The 23,222-nt window shown below is 39.7% G+C and overlaps 1 protein-coding gene across 1 annotated transcript in view; it reads right to left on the bottom strand.

Annotated features, from left to right (window-relative positions):
- Camk4 (calcium/calmodulin dependent protein kinase IV) overlaps positions 1-23,222 on the bottom strand; it is a 224,219-nt gene that overhangs the window by 20,263 nt on the left and 180,734 nt on the right. Inside the window, exons 6-7 of the mRNA XM_038330633.1 lie at positions 13,247-13,337; positions 10,986-11,060 (exon numbers count right to left, since the gene is read on the bottom strand). Of these exons, the coding sequence (XP_038186561.1) occupies positions 10,986-11,060; positions 13,247-13,337 (166 nt within the window). The remainder of the gene's footprint in view (positions 1-10,985; positions 11,061-13,246; positions 13,338-23,222) is intronic.

Here is a 23,222-nt window from a genome sequence, read left to right as displayed (position 1 = left end):
GGTCTCCCCCACCCCAATGCTGTGTCCCAGCCACTCAGGTCTCTCCTATCAGTTTCTCTGCATTAGTTTTTCAGATGGCTCAACCCCTCCTCTCTCCCCACAGGGCATGCGAGCAGCCACAGTGGCCTCTGGCCCAGGTGTGTGGCTAGTGGCACCCGCTGTGCTTACCCTCCCTGCCAACACAGTCGAACATCTACAATCCCACACCCAGCTCTGCCAATGCCTCAAGTATCAGCAGATCCACTGAGACACCTGGGAATCCTTAAAAGGGAAATTAGATTAAAAGGGGGGGATCTTTCCAATGTTAAGAATCAGAAATACCATAATGCAGGGAGTTTAGTGATACCTGGTTTAGTGCTACTATAGATGGCTTGCAAATGGACAAAAAAATAAATGAAGGGATAAACCACTTAGCTGGGATTGACAGGATACTGATTTAAACTACTATCAGTTTGGTAATTCATATTTTATCCTTAAAATATGAAAATTTGATAAGATACAAACCTTAGAAAGACTTACTAATGAAAAGAAAAAAATTGATTGATAAGATATAAATAAGCCTTAGAAAAAACCTAATACTGAAAACAATAAAAATATTCAGACACAGACAGAGGAATTTGAAGCAGAACCTACCACACCATTGCATTATGAAATTGAAGAGGGGCAGCCCAAGGTTATTAGAAAAGCAACTTTAGTTCATCCAGTTATCATATAAGAATGACCACCAGATGGTAGATGTCCCCAAAGCTATGCAGAAATTGATTGGAATACTGTAGAAGTTTTAGATTTAAAGCGATTTAAGAAAGCAGTCATTTAGCCGGGCGGTGGTGGCGCACGCCTTTAATCCCAGCACTCGGGAGGCAGAGGCAGACGGATCTCTGTGAGTTCGAGACCAGCCTGGTCTACAAGAGCTAGTTCCAGGATAGGCTTCAAAGCTACAGAGAAACCCTGTCTCGAAAAACAAAAAAAAAAAAAGAAAGAAAGAAAAAGAAAGTCATTTCATATGGTATGCATTCACACCATATGAAGGAGATTTTAAATTAATGGACAACTCAGCCCAGAATTATCCTACAAGACCAGAAAGATTTAGCTACAGCAATATTGGAAGCTGAGCCTCAGTTATAAGGAAAACATGGTAGAAAGAGGAAGTTTAGATTTGATGATCACACCTTGGCGCTGTGTTGTCTAGCAGCTTTGAATGCTTGGAGATTCAGGAGAGAGGACTGAGGCATTTCTAAAACAATACAAGGTCCAAAAGGAGCCTTTTCTGATTTTGTACAAAGTTTGACTTTAGCTATAAATAGAATGAAAATAGATCTAGAAGTTATACAAATATTAATTGAATACTGGGCTTTTGAAAATGTTAATCAGAATACAAAGGGGTGATTAGGCCTTTCAAGGCATAATCAGCACCAATAGATGCATGGATTAGAAATACAGCTGATACTGGATGTCAAGCTTAAGATCTGCTTTGATACATGAAGTAATTTCTAGAAATTTGAAGAAATATCAAAATGTCAGATGTTTTACTGTGGCAAACAAGGCCATTTGAAAAGGAATTGTAGGCAAGATATTCCTATAAAAAATACCTTTTCTAGAGATAATCCAAACATAAGGTCCCAGCCTTCTGGAGTATCTGGAAGGTGTGACAAATGCTGGCATTGGACTAGTGAATGCAGATCAACAAAAAACAGACAAGGCAACCTTTGCTATTGGGGGCCTCTCACAGACCCCAAAGTCAAATGTGGTTCAATCATTTCCTATCAGCATTGGGGAAACTTCTCCACAGAGCAATTAAAAGACCTAATGCCTGATGTTAAAAACTATACTGCTCTGGATGAAAAAAAAGCCTTCAATAAACAAAACAAAATTTTCAGGAGAGACCATAAAACAAGTATTTTGTCAAACTTCTATAATGATCAAAAACCAAAGTTAAAGATATGAACAAAGGGCATTGTAATTGAAGGTTTGCTAGACATGGGTGCAGATGTAACAACAATTTCACTAAAATCTTGACAATTGGCCTCTTTGGGAGGTAAGTTTTCAGCTTCTTGGGATTGGAACTTTATCTCAGGTAAAACAAGGCTCAAGAAGGGTCGAATGCATAAGAACAGAAGGATAGATAGGAAAATTAAAGCCCTATGTGGCTAAAACATACCAATGAATTATGGAGATGTGATTTATTGCCGCAATGGAAACCATGGGTTAACATTCCCCCAGTCTCATAAACAAGCAATAAAATAAGAATGTTTCTGAGAGAAATATTTAAAGGTATTATAAACAACAGTTGTACATAAGCAGAGCACAACAGTTGGTGGTCTTTCAAGGGTGCCAATAGCCCTACCTTTAAAATGGGTAACTGACAAACCTGTGTGCATAGAACAAAAACTTTTGATATCAGAAAAATTACAGTCACTAGAATAGCTTGTACAGGAGCAGCCAAATGCTCAACATATTGAAGAATTGACCAGTCTTTGGAATTCTCTTGTATTTGTCATTAAAAAGAAAATCTGGAAAATGGAGAATGGTAACAGGTTGAAGAGCTATTAATAAGGTGATTTAGTCAACGGGCTCTCTACAGACTGAAATTCCCTTGCCTTCTTTATTACTTAAAGGATGGTCTATTAAAGCTATGGATTTTAAAGACTTCTTTTTTATTAAGCTTTACAAGAACAGGATGAAGAAAACTTTGCCTTCACAATGCCTACTTATAATAATTCTCAACCTATTAGAAGTTATCAGTGGAACATTCTTCCACAAGGGGTATTAAACAACCCTACCTTATTTCAATATTTTGTACAACAGTCATTAAAAATAATTCATAAACAGTTTCTACTATCTATAATTTATCATTATATGGATGATATTTACTAGCTGATTTAGATGCAGATAAATGTTTGAAGAAGTAAAGAAAATTTTGCCTTGTTTGGGATTAAAAATTATTCCTGAAAAAATAGAAAGAATAGGTTCTATTAATTACCTAGGATATAAGATAGGTTAACAAAGAATTCAACCACAGAAAGTACAAATCAGGAGAGGTCAATTATAAACTCTAAATGATTTTCAAAAATTGCTGGGAGATATTAACTGTTTAAAGACCACAATTGCATTAACAACTCAAGAACTAAGTAATTTATTAAAAAAAATTATAAGGTAATAGAACTTAAGTAGTCCAAGAAAATTATCATCTGAGGCTGACTTAGAATTGGCTTTGGTAGAAGAGAACATCTTAATATAGTTACTGACCCTCAGAATGCACAGAGTTGTTTTGCATATTGAAATTGCTGAACTTACACCAAATGATTCAGAATTAACATTATTATTTAATCAATTACAAGAAAAACAGAAATAGAAGTCATCCCTTATATATAACACATATCAGATCACATTTGGACCAACAAGGCCCTCTAGCACAAGGTGATTATGAATTTGACCAACTGTTGGTAGGAAATATCCTAAAAATCTCAGAATTTTATATGAAACACCATGTTAATAGCAAAGGTTTGAAGAAATAATTTTTTTATCACTTGGCAACAAACCAAGCTAATGTTCTACTTGTTCTTTGTATAACCAAACTCCATAATCTTCAGGGAGTAACCCAAAAGGTACTCAAAGAATAAAATTTGGCAGATGGATATGTTTCATTTTTGTGGAATTTGTAAAATTAAAATATGTGCACCATACCACAGATACATATTACAGATTTCAATTGGCAACTGCTTTGAGTTCTAAAAAGACTGATTCTATAATTACACATTTATTAGAAGTTATATCCACCATGGGGATACCTGTACAAATTAATACTGACAATGCTCCAGCATATGCCTCTAGTAAAATGAAACAGTTTTTATATATTATAATATAAAGCATATTACAGGTATACCAAGAAATCCTACAGGACAAGCAGTTATAGAAAGATCTAATTGCACTTTAAAAGATATGCTTAAGAAGCAGAAAGGGGTAATAAAGACTTTCAGAGACAGATTGCACAATGCTTTACTAGCTTTAAATTTTTTTAAGCTAATGAGAAAGAAACTACATCCACTATGGAGAAATATTGGATAGTAGAAAAAAAACCTGCTGGATTAAATCAACCTGTATACTTTAAAGATATGTTGACCTTAGAATGGAAAACAGACTATGTGTTACATTGGGGAAAAGGTTTTCTTTTTATTTCCACTGAAGAAAAGCTGTGGATACCATCAAAATTGATAAAGATTAGATTTGAACAGGAGAGAATGATTAATTTGGAGAGCTGATAGCTCATCAAAACACATAGCCATTTCATCTAAATTAACTTATAAGACTAATAAATGGCTTTCATTTGATCAGACAATGTGCCAAAATGGGAAAGTCCCCAAAGTTAGGGTTGAGGCAAGATTTTATTTTTGTCTCTCCATGAGAACAAAAGCATCCAAATTAAGAATTTGAAGAACACTGGACAAATAAGGCATCTAAACAAGAAGGACAAATCATCTGGAGAAAATGTCCCACAAAAAAAGTAGATTGGCTTAATGGCATAACACATTTCTAGCAAGAAAAAAAATCTATAATCTTCTCAAATGTTTTTTTAAATGCTGCTCTCTACAAACATATGGGGCAATTTTTTTTGTAGTCCCAACTCAGTTAAAATTTAAAGCTGGCTTTAGAGTACGAGCATGGTTCTCTCCTAAACCCAAGAATGCTTGTTGAAAGAAAATCCAAAATTTCTGTCTCATGTCAGAAGAGCCACCCAGTATGGGACAGAAGAAAATCAAAATTAAGGGACTGTTCTATTGTCACTAATCTTATAGTCCCTCAGATTTATTTTGACTTTTGAAAACTTTTCTTAAGGTATAAATACTATCTCAAACTTTTATTACATTGGTATGAATTTTACATTGATACAAATTGAAGGTTGATTTTTATTATAGTATATATGTTTCCATTCTTACTTAAGATATTTTTATATTAATACAAATTTAACATTATTTTTATTATACTGTATTATATGTCTCTATTTCTTGTTTAAGGTATTGTACCAATGAAGGTCATTTAAAAATGTAAAGTTATAGTCCTATGAAGCTATTTAGGATAATAAAAAAGGTTAGCAGTTATTCATCTATAATAATAATCAAACTTATAGTCATTTTAGGTATATTTTACAAGGTAACAGAGATATATTTAAGTAGATAGTCTTCAAATACTTCAAAGACCTAAAGAATATGGCATTTAAATTGTTTTTTAATAACATAAGGCTTTTCATGACAGTGAAATATATCTGCTTCTGGGAGCACCAATTTCCTTCAAAAATGGATGATGGGCATCAAAGAACCTCCATATGAGGTGTGCTTCCAATGTTTCAAAGCTAGCCATTTGGGCAAGAAACTACCTTTGCATCAACTACTGACAATATGTTGTCCAAACTGAACAAGCAGAACACAAGAGAGGGCAACTGCCAAACTTTACCAAGACAAGGTAGAGAGTCCTTCAAAATAATCTGCTTCACAAAAAATTCTGCCATATATTCCAGGCCTATAGTCGAAGATGGATGCCCCAGCATGGCAGAGGAACCTTGGGTGACTGTTCAGAGAGCCAGATGTCTCTGTCATTTCTATAGTTCAGAAGTCTTTTGCTCTACACTTTCAGTTTACTGAGGTAGTATTATATCCCTCTTGGGTCCCTGATGGGGTTGATGACAAGATACTTATGGTTACAGTTATCCTTAGTTATGGTAGGAAGTAAATTAGGTACAGAACTTTGGACTCAAAAAAGAGGATAATGAAGTATTTTCTCTGAATTTGCCAAATACAAATAGACTGGACATTCTGAATGTAATTCTTACTTGATAATTGTTCTTATTGTATATAGTTTTATTTTGTGAAGGTCAATACCTTTCCTTTTTATTTAGACAATACCTGATAATTGTTCTTATTATACATAGTTTTACTGTGCTAAAGTTAAAACCCTTCCTTTTTATTTAGACAAAATAGGGAAATGCTGTGGGGAAGTTTCTCTATTGCTGTCCTGAAACTGCCAATGGCATATGACCTTAGTTCAATAGTCAGAGCCCATACTATTCTGGCTGGAGTGGACCATAGTTTTCCAGTGAACTTAGAGGAAGCTAGAGGGATACATGGGGGAGAGTAAGGAGGAGCAAAGAGAGATATGTGGGTCATTCCAATCAGTAAAGATGGAGAAGAGAGTAGATGATTGTTTCCCCGATCTCTCAGATTTATTCCCTAGTAGTTAACTGATGGAGGATTCTCATTGGCTAATAAACAAACTGCCTTGCCTTTTTGATAGGGCAAAATTTAGATATGTGGAGTAGACAGAACAGGAAAAAGGAAGTGAGGTAGATGGCTCAGACAGTTGCCCCGCCTCTCTTCTCTGGGGCAGACCACCGTGCCTCTCCTCAGGAAGACAGATGCGATGAAGCCAGCCACCAGGTCAGACGTGCTGAATCTTTCCCGGTAAGACACCATTCGTGGTGTTACACAGATTATTAGATATGGGTTAAAGCAAGAGATGTGAGAATTAGACAATAAGAGGCTAGAAATAATGGGCCAGGCAGTGTTTAAATGAATACAGTTTCCGTGTAATTATTTCAGGTGTAAAGCTAACCATGTGGGAGCCGGGCGGGACGATAAGCAGGCCTTCCCCTCAGCTCCACACTACAGTTAACTTCTGAATTTTATTTTTTAGAAAAACAATAAAAGCAGTTGCAAAATAACAATAACTATTATCCTGCTAATTATCCTTTTTTTCTTGTGGAAAATCCTTATCATCTTTTCTCACTTTACTCTTAATTGTCCAGTCAACTGTCCAGTAATTAATTACTGGTGATAAATGGTACAACTAAATTTAGTCCCTCATCCCACAATCTTGGACATTTGTAGGCATGAAAGAAATACAGATGTTGGACAAATAGGGGCATATAAATTATTATAGAAATATATGGCACAAATAGGAGGGAAGAATCCAAGAGACATGGTTAGAAGATAGTTCTAAGGGAAACAAATACCACCAAAAACAAACCCAGAATCTGCCCCCAGCAAACTTCACAGTGCAGCCATCTTCAATCTTTTATCCTAAGGATGCAAACTTTGCTTTATCAGTCTATGGCAGAGGGAATGAGTTGCTTGATCCCAGATCATTCTTTTTCTTTTACTGAAGTAAGACAAATAAATCACAAGGCTTTGCTCGTGCTAAGTAAGTGCTCTACAACCAACATGCACCTTCTGTGCCCTGTCTTAATCTTAATGCTAATGTCTAATATCTGTGTTGACTCAAAAGTCATATGATGAAATCTTTATCTCCCCAAGGTGACAGATTAAGGAGGTTGGGTCTTTGCTATGGGAATCAGACCTTCAGGGTGGAGCCTACATAACTAGAATTAGTGCCTACAGAAGAGGCTCAAGAGAAACCATCAACTGTCACCCTGGGGACAAAACAGACAGCATATCTCGAGAAAGTAGGAAAACCATTCTAGAAAACTAATAAACCACTTTCTTGATCCCAGACTGCCAAACTTTCAGAACTGAGAGAAATAAATTTCTGTTGTTTGCAAGTAACCCTGTCTAAAGCATCTGAAAATGTATGACGTCACTTAGCAACAGAACTCTCAGTTAATTTAGGACAGTAATGTCCCACTAATGGGAACATTGCCAGAATCTCAGAGTATAGAAGCTGAGAACATATGAGCCATATGATGGAAACATAAATGACATATGAGTTTCAGCATGTCTGTTTGACTATTAGAAGGTGTGCATTGTTTTGTTGTTGTGTTCTTTTTTCTTTTGGTCTTTCCCCCTGTGTACAGAACACAGAGATGACTGATTTCAAGCAGCTAACTTGGACTGAGACAAAGTCCCAGTCCCCAGCAGAGATCAGTAGCATTCACACAGTCACAGTGGAAGCCCTCAGGGTTGCTTATCTTTAGACTCTGAGCATGAGAATGCCATCCTCTCCCTTGTCGAAGCCATAACTAGCATTTTTTTAAAAAGGGTTTTGTGTGAGCTTTATACATAAGCACTGCACTCCCATCACTCCCCCCACCCCTTCTCGCTCCTCCATCCCACGCCACTCCCCACTTCTCACAGCCCATGATCTCCTCTTTAATAATTGAGAACATGTATATCAAACCTACCAAGTCCATTTTTAGCATTGCTTATATATACACGGGTCCAGAACTGACCACTTGGGATAAGACGACACACAGAAAGTCCTCCTTGGAAGAAAGTGATTCTCCCTCTCTCAGCAGCCATTGAAGACCTGAAGTCCCTCACACAGGAGTGAAACCATGTGGAATTTCCCTGTCCACACTGGCATGACAACTGGTGTTCATTATACCAGTCTTACTCGGACAACCATATTGTTGCAATTTCATTAGTCTACTTCCCGTTATGTCTAGGGGACACTGTCAAGCAGGAGGCGCCCTGTGACTCTAGATGCTATGCCACAGTTACGTTAAGTTTTTTGAACTTACTATTAACCAACATGCTACTCAATTTTAGAAGCCATATGACCTAGAACAAGAATACTTGGCACAGCTGGGCGGTGGTGGTGCACAACTTTAATTCCAGCACTCAGGAGGCAAAGGCAGGCAGATCTCTGTGAGTTTGAGGCCAGCCTGGTCTACAGGAACTAGTTCCAGGACAGGCTCCAAAGCTACAGAGAAACCCTGTCTCCAAAAACAAAACAAAACAAAAACAAAAACAACAAAAAAGAATTCTTGCACAATGTAAAATTTAATGGTAAGATAAGTACCTAATTCTGTGCTATTATTGTACTTATGAAAAAATAAAATTGTAAGAAAAATTTTTAAAATCCACCAGGAAAACTACTTTACTAAAAACAAAATTATAAAATGTGTATATGAACATAGAGACAGATAAGGGATATCTGGGTTATTAATTCTGACAATGTGTATTTTGACTTTTGCTTTCTACAGTGACATAGCAGTATATCTGAAGTTTTATACAGTTACATTGGGTGTGACATAGCGGTATATCTGAAGTTTTATACAGTTACATTGGGTGTGGTGGTGCTCACCTAGAATCTCTGTGTGGTTGAAACGGGAGATTCACCACAAGTTTGAGGCTAACATGGACTACACAGTGAGCTGGAGGCCAGCCTACTCTATAGAGCAAGACCTTATCTCAAGACAAAAACAAAGAAAAAAAAAGAACATGGAAACCAAGTCATTGCGTAATAAAATAAATAACATATTGACTTATCTGTATTGATTTTTAAAGGAGACAGCCAGCACATTTTGGCTTTGAAATACCCGAATTCTTACGCCTGAGTCCACTAACAGTGAAATGTGGTATCTTGGGGAATGATACTTTTTTTGGTTTTGAATGTTAAAAAAATTAATGTTAGCGTTACCCAGAACTCAAATTTTGGGCACTTAGCATACATTTGCTTCAAAGAATACTTTATTAAATTTTTTCCCAATCTCAACTCTGTGTATTAAAGATTATTAGAATGAATTATGTAGTTCTCTGTTTATCTATAAATACAGATGCCATAGAAGAAGATGTCCAGCAACTCCAAACACTTCCCCCTTTCTGTTTTCATAGTGGCTTTTGTCCACATCTATAAGATATGGGCACAGAGTTCCTTTGACACTATGGCTTCTGGGCCTGTGAGCCTGCTCCTCTAGGGCCTGTGAGCCTGCTCCTCTAGGGCCTGTGACGCTCTCCTTTGGAGAGAGTGTGGGATACATTGTACCTGTGTGAGGCAGTGGCTTACGTATACAGCAGGAAATTAATATGTGCTTACTGAAGAGGTAGGCGAAAGGCACAGTGTCTGAAGAGATTCTGATACCAGGAGGAGACTTTCAAGGGATGACCTGAAGCTTTAGGTCTCTTTGCCTAGAGTCAAAATTTTCATTGATTTGTTGCCTGTTTGCTGATCACCAACTTTAGGAACACTTGGTAATGTCTGCAAGCTATTTTATTTCTGGTTAGGGGATTGCTACCTTTAATTTAGTGATAAAAAGGACAGTGGTTTATGCTAGTATGAGTCAAAAGCTTTTTATTTATCTGTGAACTAAGGCATCTACACAGGGTGCCTTCCACTCGTCCTGGGCGAGGAGGCAATGGGAGGGAGGGGCCTTAGCACCGTCGACTTCAAGGGCAGCTGGAAGATTTTTCTTGGGAAACACAGCCAGACAGTTACATAGATAACCTAAGTAACGTATGCCATAAACTTCAAATAGGGGTTTCCTTACAATGTCTTTTTCAGTTGCAGTTCCCTGAAAGAAATACTGTATCATGCTAAGGTCAGGGTCAGCATCTGAGGAAGATGTCACTCTGCCTGACTGCTGGAATCCACAGCTGGAATCTGCCCATGCCTCGTCCCGAGATCTGCTGCCCCTTCTGTAACCTGTAAAACTGCTATGGGGTGCAGAGACAGACTGTGAAGGAAGGCTTTTCTCAGTTTGGGAGAAGACTGGCAATCTATTTTTCCATTTGATATATTTTATGTCATTTTTCTCTTGACATAGCTGAATAGCCAGAGCCAGAGCCCAGGCTATTTTGCCTGTGAGCTCTGGTAACAAAAGCAGCTGCCCCATTCTCATTGCCTTGTGTGCCCTCTAAATGAAAGCATCCATTCTCTTTACACACCCTCCTAATGAAAAGCAAAGAAAGTCAGGAAGGGACAGTGGCTTCAGTTGCCACCAAACACCCTACTGTTGCCCTGTCCCGCTCCCTACTGGCTGCCTGTCCTGCACAGAAGTCTCCTAGAGTAGCTGTGGCCTGACAGGTACTCTCTGACACAGGTGTCCTACATTCCACATTCCCAAGTCCTGCAGAATAGACAAAGGGTGACCCAAGTGTCATTTATATACCCCTTAGTCATGCCGTGACCGAGGCCAAGCCATTTAATTACCACGTCAAAACATCAATAAATAGAGACATTGGGAGTTCAAGTAAAATCAGGTCATTAGGTAAAAATAGATTTCAATAGAGGTAAAATGTCAACATTAAAGAGCATACCGCAGTATCCCGGGGTTCCACACACTGTCTTCATGAGCACTTGGTGTTCCACAATTTTAGAAAGTCCAAAATCAGCTAGAAACACAAGAGAAGAATTTAGCATGCCAAGACTTTTCTCAGCTTTTATAAGTACTTCTGCTTTTCAAAAACAAAACTGATGTATTTGTTTACTCCTGATCTGATGGTGGGAGGATGTGGGTGGAAACAAGACGATTTTCTGAAGCTAAAATAAATAGTCACTCAATCATTCCTTTAACTTGGAAAAACATGACGCTAATACATTTACAAATAATTTATAATGCTTGATTTTTTTTTAAATCTCAAAAACATTAACATGTAAAGAAATTTGGTTCAGAACAGTAACTGTGGTGCTTGTAAGAATTCCTGTGTTCATGTGACAGTAACCCCCAGAGAGAGTTCAGGCTTAGGGCCACAATCCGAGTCCTTAAACTCACTGGGGAAATAAAATACAGATTTTCGTAGATGCCATGGAAACAAACAGAAATGTCAAAAGCTTATTCTGATCGAAAACAAATAACATCAGTTGCCAACGCTTGACAGCTAATAATTTATGCTCGTATAACAAGTAAAACCTTTTGGGGGGCAGCCTGAATTCTTTCTATTTATTCCTCTGTATATTGCCTAAGTAAAATATTATCCACGTTGCTACAGTTATGACCTATTGCTGAGTGACCTCTCTTTCAAGCATGTCAGAAGGCTGCTCGAGGCCATCTCCAAGGGAGGCAAGTGCAGACGGATACCATTTTAGACTTCAAAGATACACCCAGGTTTCCACGCGGTGCTTGACCATATCACTGAACACGACAGGCAGCCCTACAGAAAGCAAGGCTTTCCTGCCCAAATTAGCTTCCATCCATCCATCCATCTAAAGAGATTTCTTTAAGGATCAAATCTTTGAAAGTCATGTCAAAGGAAATGGAAACCCCTGCTGCCAGTGTCTTTCAGGAGTGATTAACAGAGTGAGCTGGCTGCCCAGCAGGCTTTTCAGAATGCTGCCCCAACTTCTCCCTGGTAGAGCAACTTAATTTTCAGAGGTGTTAACACTTGTTTGTTTGTTTTTTTATTGTTTTTGTTGAGCTACACATTTTTCTCTGCTCCTCTCCCTATCTCTTCCCTCCCCTTCTACTCTCTTACCATGGTCCCCATGCTCCTAATTTATTCAGGAGATCGTGTCTTTCTCTACTTCCCATGTAGATTAGATCCATGTATATGTCTCTCTTAGGGTCCTCTTTGTTGTCTGGGTTCTGTGGGGTAGTGAGCTGTGGGCTGGTTTTTCTTGGCTTTATGTCTAAAACTCACTTATGAGTGAGTACATACATTGTCTTTCTGGGCCTGGGTTAGGGACGCATCAGCTTAGCTCTGATGGAGAACCAAGGAAGCCTAGCAACCTCAGGGGGCTTTAATACAGATTCTACCTCACATCTGTCTTTGGAAATGAAAATTTGCTTTATCAAGTATATGGGAAATAAAATGTATTTTCTCCTAATAGGATAATTTCAATGGGCAGATGAGAATTGCCCAAATTTCATCTTTATGGTTTTTCTGGATACTATATGGGGTGGATTTCTAGAGTCAATAGTTTAAGAAAGTCTTGTAGTGTAGATCATGATATGTTGGTCCACACGTTAGCACTTTTAAGGTTTTATAAGACAGGAAAAAAATTTCATTTGCCATTTTCTAACTTATTTGAGCAAGCACAGACCTTTCTGTAAGACTATGTCCTCCACAAACACTCAGACATACAAGGGAGCTTTTCTCCAATTAGGGAACAGCATTCTGGGGAGAACAATTTGGAAATACGGTCTTTGAGTTTTCTCTGCTAATATAAACAGATTCATAGTCTACATTCGCTAATTTATACCAAGTATTTTAAAGTTCTTCATTATATAAGATTAAGCTCCAAATAATTTGTCAATTCAAAGCTAAGAATCAAAACACAAGTCAACTTTTCACTATAAACTTATCTAAAAAAACCCAAGGTTATCTTTTGAGATCCTCATAATCACTAAGCACCAAGACTGGGGCTCATTTGAAAGCCCAGCAATGATCCAGCGAAGTCTGGAACATAGCGTCAGGTGAACAGTCCAGAAAAGTACATGGACTAACAAACGACACACTATTATCCCTCATAGAGGCCAAGTGTTGGAGGCAACCGGACAGAGGCAATCCCCGATAGAACACAACTTAAAATCCTATAGAACAAACGTCTTCTGCTCTGAAAGATTTGAAAACTTTCTTACCAATTTTGAGAGGTGCATCTGGGGCTGGAGTTGCGTAGAGAAGATTCTCTGGTTTGAGATCACGATGGACAATCCCATTCTCATGCAGGTACTACACAGGAGAAATAATGAAGTTAATTACGTGAATTAAGTTAAAATAAGTTAAAATTACAGCTGTGTAATTTTATTTGTGGTTCTGATATCTCTTTCAGATGCTTTCAGATCTACCATAATCTTATGGCTCAACAACACACATTAGGATTTTTAAAATATGTATCACAAAGAAAACAAAGCTTAAGAATACAGCTTAATGAAGAGCTCATGAGTGCTTGGAGCGCATGAGTGGTAGAGGGTTTTCCTAGTAAGAGGGAGGCCCTCAGAGAACTCAGAGACTGAGCCTCTCACATCTGCTTCTATCAAATTCATAACTAAGTTCTGTCAATTTTAATTCCAAAGTATTTCCCAAATGGTTCAATTTCTTCAAGTCATTACCCTGATTTGTTCCCCTCAAACTATTCTCCAACAGAACACAAGGAAGCTGTCATTTATTCTCCTTGGAAACGGGTTGCTGGCAGAGAAGAAAGTTCTGGATGCTGCTGGCTAGGAAAATCCGGGGTGTCTGGCTAGAGTGGCCAACAAGAGAAAAGGCACACTCAGACTCAAATTCTCAGTCTGGCTGTGGAACAAGTCTTACCTGAGTGGATGAACATGGGTAGGCATTCTCTCTCTAATATGTTCAAACGCATGTGTCATAACATTTTAGTAATTATATGTCTAAGAGTCAAGTCCATGACACTGCTTTTATTTACACCATTTTTCCCCTAAATTCAACTCAAAACCTAAAATGTTCACTGAGTTAAAATTTTAATGAAACACATTTCTTGACAGGAATCATTAAATGGATCGTTACCACTTTAAATAAATGTCCTACAAGAAAGCAATGGTAAACAGGCCCAGCTTTAAAGACACAAATCTCACGTTGACAGAATATAAACCTATATGGAAAAATGAAGTAGCACACATGACACCAACAAATGAGCAGCATACAAAACTCATTTGCATGTAGGATTAGAGCGAGTGCCTGCTGGGAGGGGAGCTTCCCTGGGGGATGCTGAGGATATTTAAAAAGGACGCATGTGTGATCAGTTCATTTTCTCATTTTCACTGTACGATGCCAGGTCTGAGAAAAGAGATTTCAGGCTTGAGGCTACAGAAATGTTTGGGTAATTAGATGTTGTATTAGAAAATAATACATAGCGTGAGACAAGGCACAAAAAAATGGTCCTCAGTTACAAAGAAATAAACAGCAAGCAAGTTTTGGTATGAGAAAGACAATATCCAGAGTGGCCACAGAGAAAAGATCTGTACAATCTTGGGATCCAAGAGACACAGGGCAGGGCTGGGAATGAGAGAGCACAGCCAGTCTCGGGGGACAGGCAGTTTCTGCTCAAAGGTTAAGGACTGGTATTGAGACGATGGTGTCTACACAACAGCACACGGCTTCTCTGCTGAGGAGAGTGAGCCTGGAGAGTGGCACTATAGGTAGGTAAAGAGTTCCCAAACAAGTGTGAGGAACCGAGTTAGGATTCTCAGACGTCACAGAAAGCTTGGCACCATGTATGTCTATAATCCCACTGCTCCTCTGGCAAGATGGAAGGTGGATAGGAGAATTCTGGGAAGCCTGGCCAGCTAGCCTGGAGCAGGCAAAACGAACAAGAGACCTCTCAAACCAAATCAATGATGGGGCTGAGATCAGAGATTTTTCCTTTGACCTCCAAACACATAACACAAGCATACAGTGCAGGGGTGCATTAGGACACACAAGAAAAAAAGGAAGGTCAAAGGAGGAGGCAACATTGGGATCCATCAGAGAAAACGCTATTTGGCCGCAAATGAAAGGGAAACCACATATGAGAAGTGGAAATGTGTACATCTCTCTCCAAATCCAGTTTTATTCACAGATACACAAGCAATTCCCAGATTAAGTATGCATCAAAGCAGAAAGTGGAATTTAAAAAGATACGGATAGATCCCCTAAATATACCTTATCACGGATCTCTTAAAACTGCAGTCATCCAAAGCTCAAGCTCCCCTCTAAAGATTCAAAGATAGCACCACTACTCTGACTTCAGGGGGTGTCTAGACGTGTAATTAAACTCTCTCTATGGTCCTACCAGAAACTGTGTCGTTGTGTAATGAAAGCTACTACATGGCAATTTGGTTTAATTACAGCTCCGCTGTGTTCAATGGGCTGTATGTGGTTAATTGATAATGTCTCAGGAGTCGGTAGGAGTCTCTTTAAAAATCTAACAGGACTCAGAAGAACTAGTCATTAAAGAGAGAAAACGGTGTTCTAGCTGCAGTTTTCCTACTGGGGATGAAAACCAAACTGCACAGAGCTGTTCTTTTCTGTTCTTCAGAAAACTAAGAATTAGTATACCTAATTTAAGTCAGGCCATCAGAGCGAGTACCCCATTTCTGTGTCATCTCTGCTTTGAACACCTGCCGCTTACATTGTCTTGATCTTGACCTCTATATGTGACTTCGAAACTGTCTGCAGAGGAGAGGCAACTCCCATGACCAAACCAGCAGATCTTGAGGTACCACCTGACCCGGCCTATGTGACTGTATGCCTTGGTCCCTCACGCACACCAAGTCTGGGATTGCTGACATATTGCCTATTTCAGAGTCATCCTTGGTGCTCCGGTTTCCCTTCCTAGCCTTGGGCAATTTGACCCACAGATATTAATTTCACTCATTTGTTATCTTCGTTTACATTGTCATTGCTAGGTCATAACCTTCGTGTTCTCTACTGGCACTGCTGCATTGTCATTTAGCCTCCCTAATAAATCCATATATCTGTATTTCTAAATCACAGAATGACTCAAATCAAGGCCTGAGCTGAAAACAAAAACAAACGTCAAGCTGAAATCTCACGCCTACAAACTGAAAGCCTAAATTTTCCAGAATAAAAATGTTAAGTTCTTTCATGTAAGCCCCTAATTTGTGTCTGCATCTTTTTTTTTTCTGAGACAATTGCTAATATGCACAAGCCACGTTGTATGATTAGTCCCGTGTCATGTTATATATGTTCCTAGATCATTCCCAGAAAATGTAAAGGCTCTGGAAATTGGACCGAGGGGGGTTATATGGGCAAAGTCTGTGCTGTACAAGTGTGGGTCCTTCATGTGTGTCCTCAGAAGCCGCATCTGTCACCCCACTGCTTTTGTGATAAAACCGGACATAGAAACAGATTCCCTGAAATCCTTGAGAGCCAGCAGGTCCTTCATTTGCAGTGCTGGAACCACAGAGACCCTGCCTGAAACAAGGCAGGAGAGGACCCACACCTGTGGATGTTCTCTGACAGCCACTCTATACTTATATTTACACACACACATACACACACACACACACATGTACATGCACAAATCATACACACAACACATACACATACATTTGCATCATATATACATCGCACACACATATATGCACACATGCATACATCATACACATAACACAAAACATACATACACACTTGATGTGGGATTATCCTCTGTAGGTTGTGAGTATGTTTTATTTCCATTGGTTAATAAAGAAGCTGCTTTTGCCTACGGCAGGGCAAAATAGAGCTAGGCAGAAAAACTAAACTGAATGCAGGAAGAAATAAGGAGGAGTAAGGTTAGACATCAGCCAGTCAGCTGCCAAAGAAACAAGACATGTAGAAAATGAGGAAACGCCACAGCCACCTGACAATACACAGACTAATAGAAATGGGTTAATTTAAGATGTAAGAGATAGCTAGAAATATTCCTGAGCCATCAGCCAAACACTGTTGTAATTAATATAGTTTCTGTCCGATTATTTGGGTCTGGGAGACTGGGAAATGAAAGCGTAGTCTCTGCATTACACACACTTACACACACACACACGCACACACACACACGCACACACACACACACACAGTGCTACTTACCTCACACACTCCTCCAGAATTTGACACTTTTTCAGAAAGGGGTCTACTTTTTTCCTTTAAATTTGGTAGAATTTTAAGTTGCTCAGAACTAACGGAAGGCAGAGAAAGTGTCAGTGACTTGCAAGGTTAGATCCTAAGAGTCAGTGCAGTCTCTGCCTTGTGTGGTAGCTTTTTTGGTTCTCCCATCTACAGTGTTAAAAGCTGGGTGACAATAAAAAGTCATCCAGGCTGTGTGATGGATATTCTACTCAACAGGTAGCACGGCTCAGTTAAGTTTAGGCAAACATAAGAAGTCTACTGTAACAGACATGGTGATGCCAGAAATGTAAGTGGACCTAATTAATCTAGGTGATTGATTGATTCTTCCAGCCGTCATGCTTTCTAATAGGTGGACTCAGATAGGAGCATAGATATTCTAGAACAGGGATAATTACCATTCTCATTGACCTGTTTCAAGTTCTCAACCACAGACTACACATGCATAAGAAAATAATTGTTTCAAAATGAGAGTCTGAAGGCAGACAAGCTAGCCCAGCATTTAAGAGCACTTGTTACTCTTGCCAAGGTCTGGAGTTGAGTTCCCAGCACCCACAGCTCCTTGCCACCTTTAACTCCAGCACTGCCCCTCACCTTTGCTTTCTCACTGTCTACTTTTCCCCTTTTTGTGTTTTCTTTCTTTATCTGTGGTGTTGAGAAAACAAAGTATGAGGATTCCAGTGTCATTTCCCCTACTGTCATTAAGAATATTTTTTTAAATATTTATTTATTATGTATACAATATCCTGTCTGTGTGTATGCCTGCAGGCCAGAAGAGGGCACCAGACCCCATTACAGATGGTTGTGAGCCACCATGTGGTTGCTGGGAATTGAACTCAGAACCTTTGGAAGAGCAGGCAATGCTCTTAACCTCTGAGCCATCTCTCCAGCCCCTGTTCTGCTTTCTTGAGACAGGGTTTCTTTGTTGCTCTAGGTGTCCTGGAATTCACTCTGTAGATCTGTAGATCAGGCTGCGTTCTGGTTGTTGTTTTTGTTTTTTAGATAGGGTCTCACTGTGTATCTCTGGCGGACTAGGAACTAGTTATGTAGAAAGGCTGGCCTTGAGTGCAGAGATCTGCCTGCCTCTGCTTCTTGAGGGTTGGGATTAAAGGTGTGCACCACCATTCCCTGTTTAGGTTTATTCTTTTCTTGTCAAGTTTTACTCAGGTTCTCCAGCACACATTCCCATTAGCTGCTCTAGAGGAATGACCTGCCTGAGCTGAACTGCTCTGACCAGCTAGCGCAGGCTGCTGGGGCCCTGTTGATTCTTTCCCGGGGTCCGCTAGCAGGGACTGGATGCTGAAACCATCCCTGGATGGTGGGGGACTGGGCGGCCGGTAAGGCGGGCCTTGGAGCACATAGGGGCTCAGGTCCTTGACGAAAGCTCTGCGTGTGCCCCGGGTCTGCCATCGCTGGCACAGGGCAGTGTTCTGAAGGCGCAGCGCCTCTGCTGGTATCAGGCTCACGTCCACCGCCCAGAAGTTGCCCTTAGCCTGGTGCTTTGCAGGGTCCTTGGGCACCTTCCGGAAGCACCGGTTAGAGGAAAGGTTGTGGGGTATGGAGTCCTTCCAGCCTTCGTAGTCATCCCTGAAGAAGGGGAACATTGCCTGGACCTGACGGATGATCTGGGCCAGCTTCAGCCTGCGGAAAGGTGCTGCCTGAATTACCAGAGCGATCATGGCCAAGTAGGTGTAGGGGGGCTTGTCATGACTCAGGTATCTCTTCTTCTTCCTCTTGGGGGGAGACTCTGCCTTTGGAGTCCTCTGATGAGAGGTGTTGCAAGACATCACGCAAGGAAAGCGGCCCTGTGTGGGGGTCTGATCTAACCAAGAATATTTTATTGTGTTTATTTATGTGGGTGGTGGCATAAGCAATTTCCAGCATGCATGTGGTCATCGGAAGACAAATTTCTAGAAGCTGGTTCTTTCTTTCTACCGTGTGGTCTTAGAGATTAACCTTTCATGGTCAGGCTTGGCAGCAGACACCCGCACTAGCCAGTCCAATATGTTTTATTACCATTGGTTAGTAAAGAAGCTGCTTTTGCCTATGGCAGGGCAGAATATAGCTAGGTGGAAAAACTAAACTGAATGCAGGAAGAAATAAGGATGAGTAAGGTCGCTGAAATTTGTTAAGGTCCTGGAACTTTGTAACTTTCATTTTATATATTTCATCAAGTTCAGTAAGTTGTATATAGCATTTCTTTAAATTCTAGCTCCCATCATTCTGCATAGACTTTAATTCATATTTGAGATTGTTCCATAGCCTTTGTTCAAATATCAACATGAAGTTCAGTTTTACCTTCCTCTGTTTTACCTGGAATAGTGTTTTTAGTTATTTTTTAGTTTGAGATCATAATATAATATTATTCCATTATTTCCTCCTTTCTGTTCCTTCCTGCAAACCGTTCTATATACCCTTCCTTGCTCTCTTATAAATTCATGGCCTCTTTTTTCATTAATTGTCATTATATGCATCTATGTGTATGTATATAGTATATATACATATACACTCCTAAATACAACCTGCTCAGTCTGTATAATGTTACGTGTAAGTCTGTTTTCAAGCCTGACCATTTGGTATTGAATAACTAATTGGTGTGCTCCCCCCAGGGAAGACTAATTCTGCTCCGAGCAGTCCGCAATATCCTGAGCTCTTTGTGGGGGCTGAGGCCCTGAGGTCTTTCCCTGTCCACATATGCATGTTTGTTCAGCTATGTTTAAGCAGTAGAGTTGGTGGGACTTATTAGGCACAGCTTCTGACACCACTAGGAGACACAGCCTCACAACCAACTCCCTGATGCTCTGGTCTTACGCTCTTCCCACCCCTTCTTGTGAAAGGTGCAGGAGCCGTATTGTTACGTATCCAGCGGGACTGGACTCCACAGCTCGGCACTTTGATTGGCTGTGGTTTTCTGTCATCGTCCCCATCTATTGCAAAGAGAAGTTTCTTTGATGGGGAATGGGACTACATACCCGTGGGTATGAGGACAAATATCTAGAATATACTTATGGATTATGCTGGCTTAGTAAAGTGGTGGCTGGAATAGTTTTTAATGTTATATCTACATATGTACTACATTTTTGTTTGCTTGTTTGTGACATATCTAAACTCTTGATAAATCTGTCAAGCATATTTTTCCATCTTGGATTCAAGAATTATATTAAATCTTTTGTCTTCAGATGTTTTATTTCAGAATTCTCAGTATGTCTTCTACAAACCTATTAAACATCTTCAGCTTTTCTTCAACCTTCTCAATTATGTGGAATATAATTGTAATAACTGTTCTAATGTCCCTGTCTACTGTTTCTGCATCTGTGTCATGAGTCTATTGATTGGTTTGACTTCCTGTTCCTGCATATGCCCTGGAATTTTTGATAAATGGTAGATGTGGGAGCCAGCCATCATAAGATAAGTATGGGCAGGTCACCCAAAGGAAGTTCTTTACTTCCAACCATTATCACCTGCCAGAGTAGGACTCAGTCATCGATAAATTTAACAAGAGGCCCCGGTCTCAGTAGTTTACCCTGAAGCATTGCCTGGTTGCAGAAAGACCCACAAGCTGAGATTACCTGAGCACCACCCAAAATCAGACCATCCAAAGGAAATTCCTAACGTTCCAACCACTGTAGATAGGATCACCTTCCAGCACACTCACCAGGACATCCCTAGACAAATGTCAGCCAATCAGGGGTCCTAAACCTCAGAAACCCCTCACCCCCACCTTTACTACTATAAAACCCTTTCTAACTGAGCTCGGGGCTCTCCATTTATTCCAATACGTTGGACATGAAGAGAGACTGAGTTTGCAAACTTGCTTAAAATAAAGGCTCTTTGCTTTTACATATGGGACTCGGTCACCTTGCTGGCTTTTGCGGGGACTTTGCGGATTTGGGCATAACAGTAGATATTGTGAAGTTTATCTGATTGGGGACAAGAACAGATGTAATTTTTTTGATAAATGGTAGGTATTGTGAAGTTTATCTAATTGGGAACAAGCATGGATGTAAACATTTTGTGATATTTTAAAATTCCATTTTGGATGCAGTTTGGACCTTCGGAAATCTGAAGTCTGTTTTGAAGCTTTGCTATATCTGTGCCTTGGGAACACACACTCTTTCATTCCCAGTATAAGCTACATGCATGCTTCCACTACGTGGTCCCCCCACCTCCCGGTCTTGGACAATGTCCTCATGATTGTGGGCAAACCAGTCCTCAACTGAGAAACTGAGACTGGGAAAGAGTCTGGAGCCTTACAGAGACCTGGCTTCTCCTCTGTGCCATGTTACTGCCAGTCTCTGTGGGCACCTGGCCGTCAGTCTCCGTCTCCTCATCACAGGGAGGCTGCCGGGTCCTCCTGGCTTCTCTGCTAATGCAGTCTTGAAATATTTCAGTCAGCTGCAGCCCTGATGTATGTTCTCCCTACACAGGAGTTGCTCTCTTGGTCTGACTGGTGTCTAATATCCAAGAACTATATTTCATGTTTAAATTTTGTTTTTTTGTTCACCAGAAAGGGATAAAATCCCCTTTACTTCAGCTTTCTCCGATGCTAAATCATAGTTAGCATAAATCATATTTCCCTACAGCTGGAATTATCTTACATATTTGAGATATGTTTAGACCTTATTACGGATACACCCATAAATGCAGTTGATTCTATTTAAAAATGATGACAATTGGAATAGTCCCAAGTTTAATTCAATATTAATTAACCCAGCACTTCATTTAATACTGATGAAAATTCTACAAAATTTACTCATAAATTTCTAAAGATTTTAACAGCAAAATAAAAAGCCATTTCAACTTGATCCTTAGCCAGAAAATTCCTTCCATTTGTGGAACCCTGGCAGTGTTTGAGAACAGAGTGAATCCAAAGTTGTGGTGAGGTGGAAGGAGAAATTCTGGAGGATCTCGATGAACGTGGCTTTGAGGAAATCTCCTTGATCAATCTTAAATGTATTAAACAGCAGGATCAGTGTTTTAAAAGGGACTCTATGCTGGATTTCATTCCAGGCAGAAAACATTTACCCACTTTTATGTTCTACCTCTTATATAATGATATTAATTATAGCCAGAAACAAAATAAACACTTCAAAGCACTCCAAGCAGATTAAATATGCAATAATTACATAAATATATCACTAAAAATAAAAGCTTTTTAAAGGACCAATGTGAGGAATTAAGAGTGAAGGTTCCTAATGCCTATATACTAGTAGCAATCAATAGTTTACACAGTAATGAAAAGGAGATTTAGCCATAAATAAATGCTTGAGGAAATAAATATCCTATCTGATTTACACATCATATGATGTGTGCATATATCCAATCCATACCTGGTATACTATTAATATGAATAATTTATATGTCTTATAGATCAATTGAAAATTAAATTGCTTCAGTGTGATGCTTCCAAGATTTACAAAATAAATTTTGCAACCTATGGTTGTTCAGCAATGGCTCATATTCTGTGATGTCTTTCACATCATGCATCTCCCTCCCATTTATTTCCCCATCCCTCTGCCCTTTCAACCTCCACCCAAAATAAAATACAATAAAATTTAAGAGAAAAAATAAAAGAGAAGGAAAAATTGATCTCATCATGGAAGCTGTAGTGTGACACAGTGAGTCACACAGTAAACCCTTTATCCACGTATCTTTACTTGCCAGTGTTCATTACAAAGAGTCACTATACTGGTTTGAGGCCTCTGGTTTCTGCTACATTATCGATGCTGGGTTCTCACTGGAACTCCTCTTAGTTATCTTAGTTATCCTGCTGTTGTCATGGAGATCCTGCAGCTTTGGGTCTGCAGGACCACTCCTTTCACATGCTCCAGCAGATCACAGATCGGGTGGATGTTGGGGTGGGCCAACCCATAACCCTGGTTCTGGACCTGGGTAGTTGCAGGGTTGGGCAGCCCACCAGTTCTTCCTTGTCCTCACCACCAGAGTGAGCTCTCCTGCATTTCTGTGGTGAGCTTGCCCCTTGTAAAG

The sequence above is a fragment of the Arvicola amphibius genome, chromosome 5, assembly GCF_903992535.2.
Source record: "Arvicola amphibius chromosome 5, mArvAmp1.2, whole genome shotgun sequence".
NCBI lineage: Eukaryota > Metazoa > Chordata > Mammalia > Rodentia > Cricetidae > Arvicola > Arvicola amphibius.
Note: the sequence above shows the minus strand (reverse complement) of the source record. Positions and strands in the feature narration are given on the sequence as shown.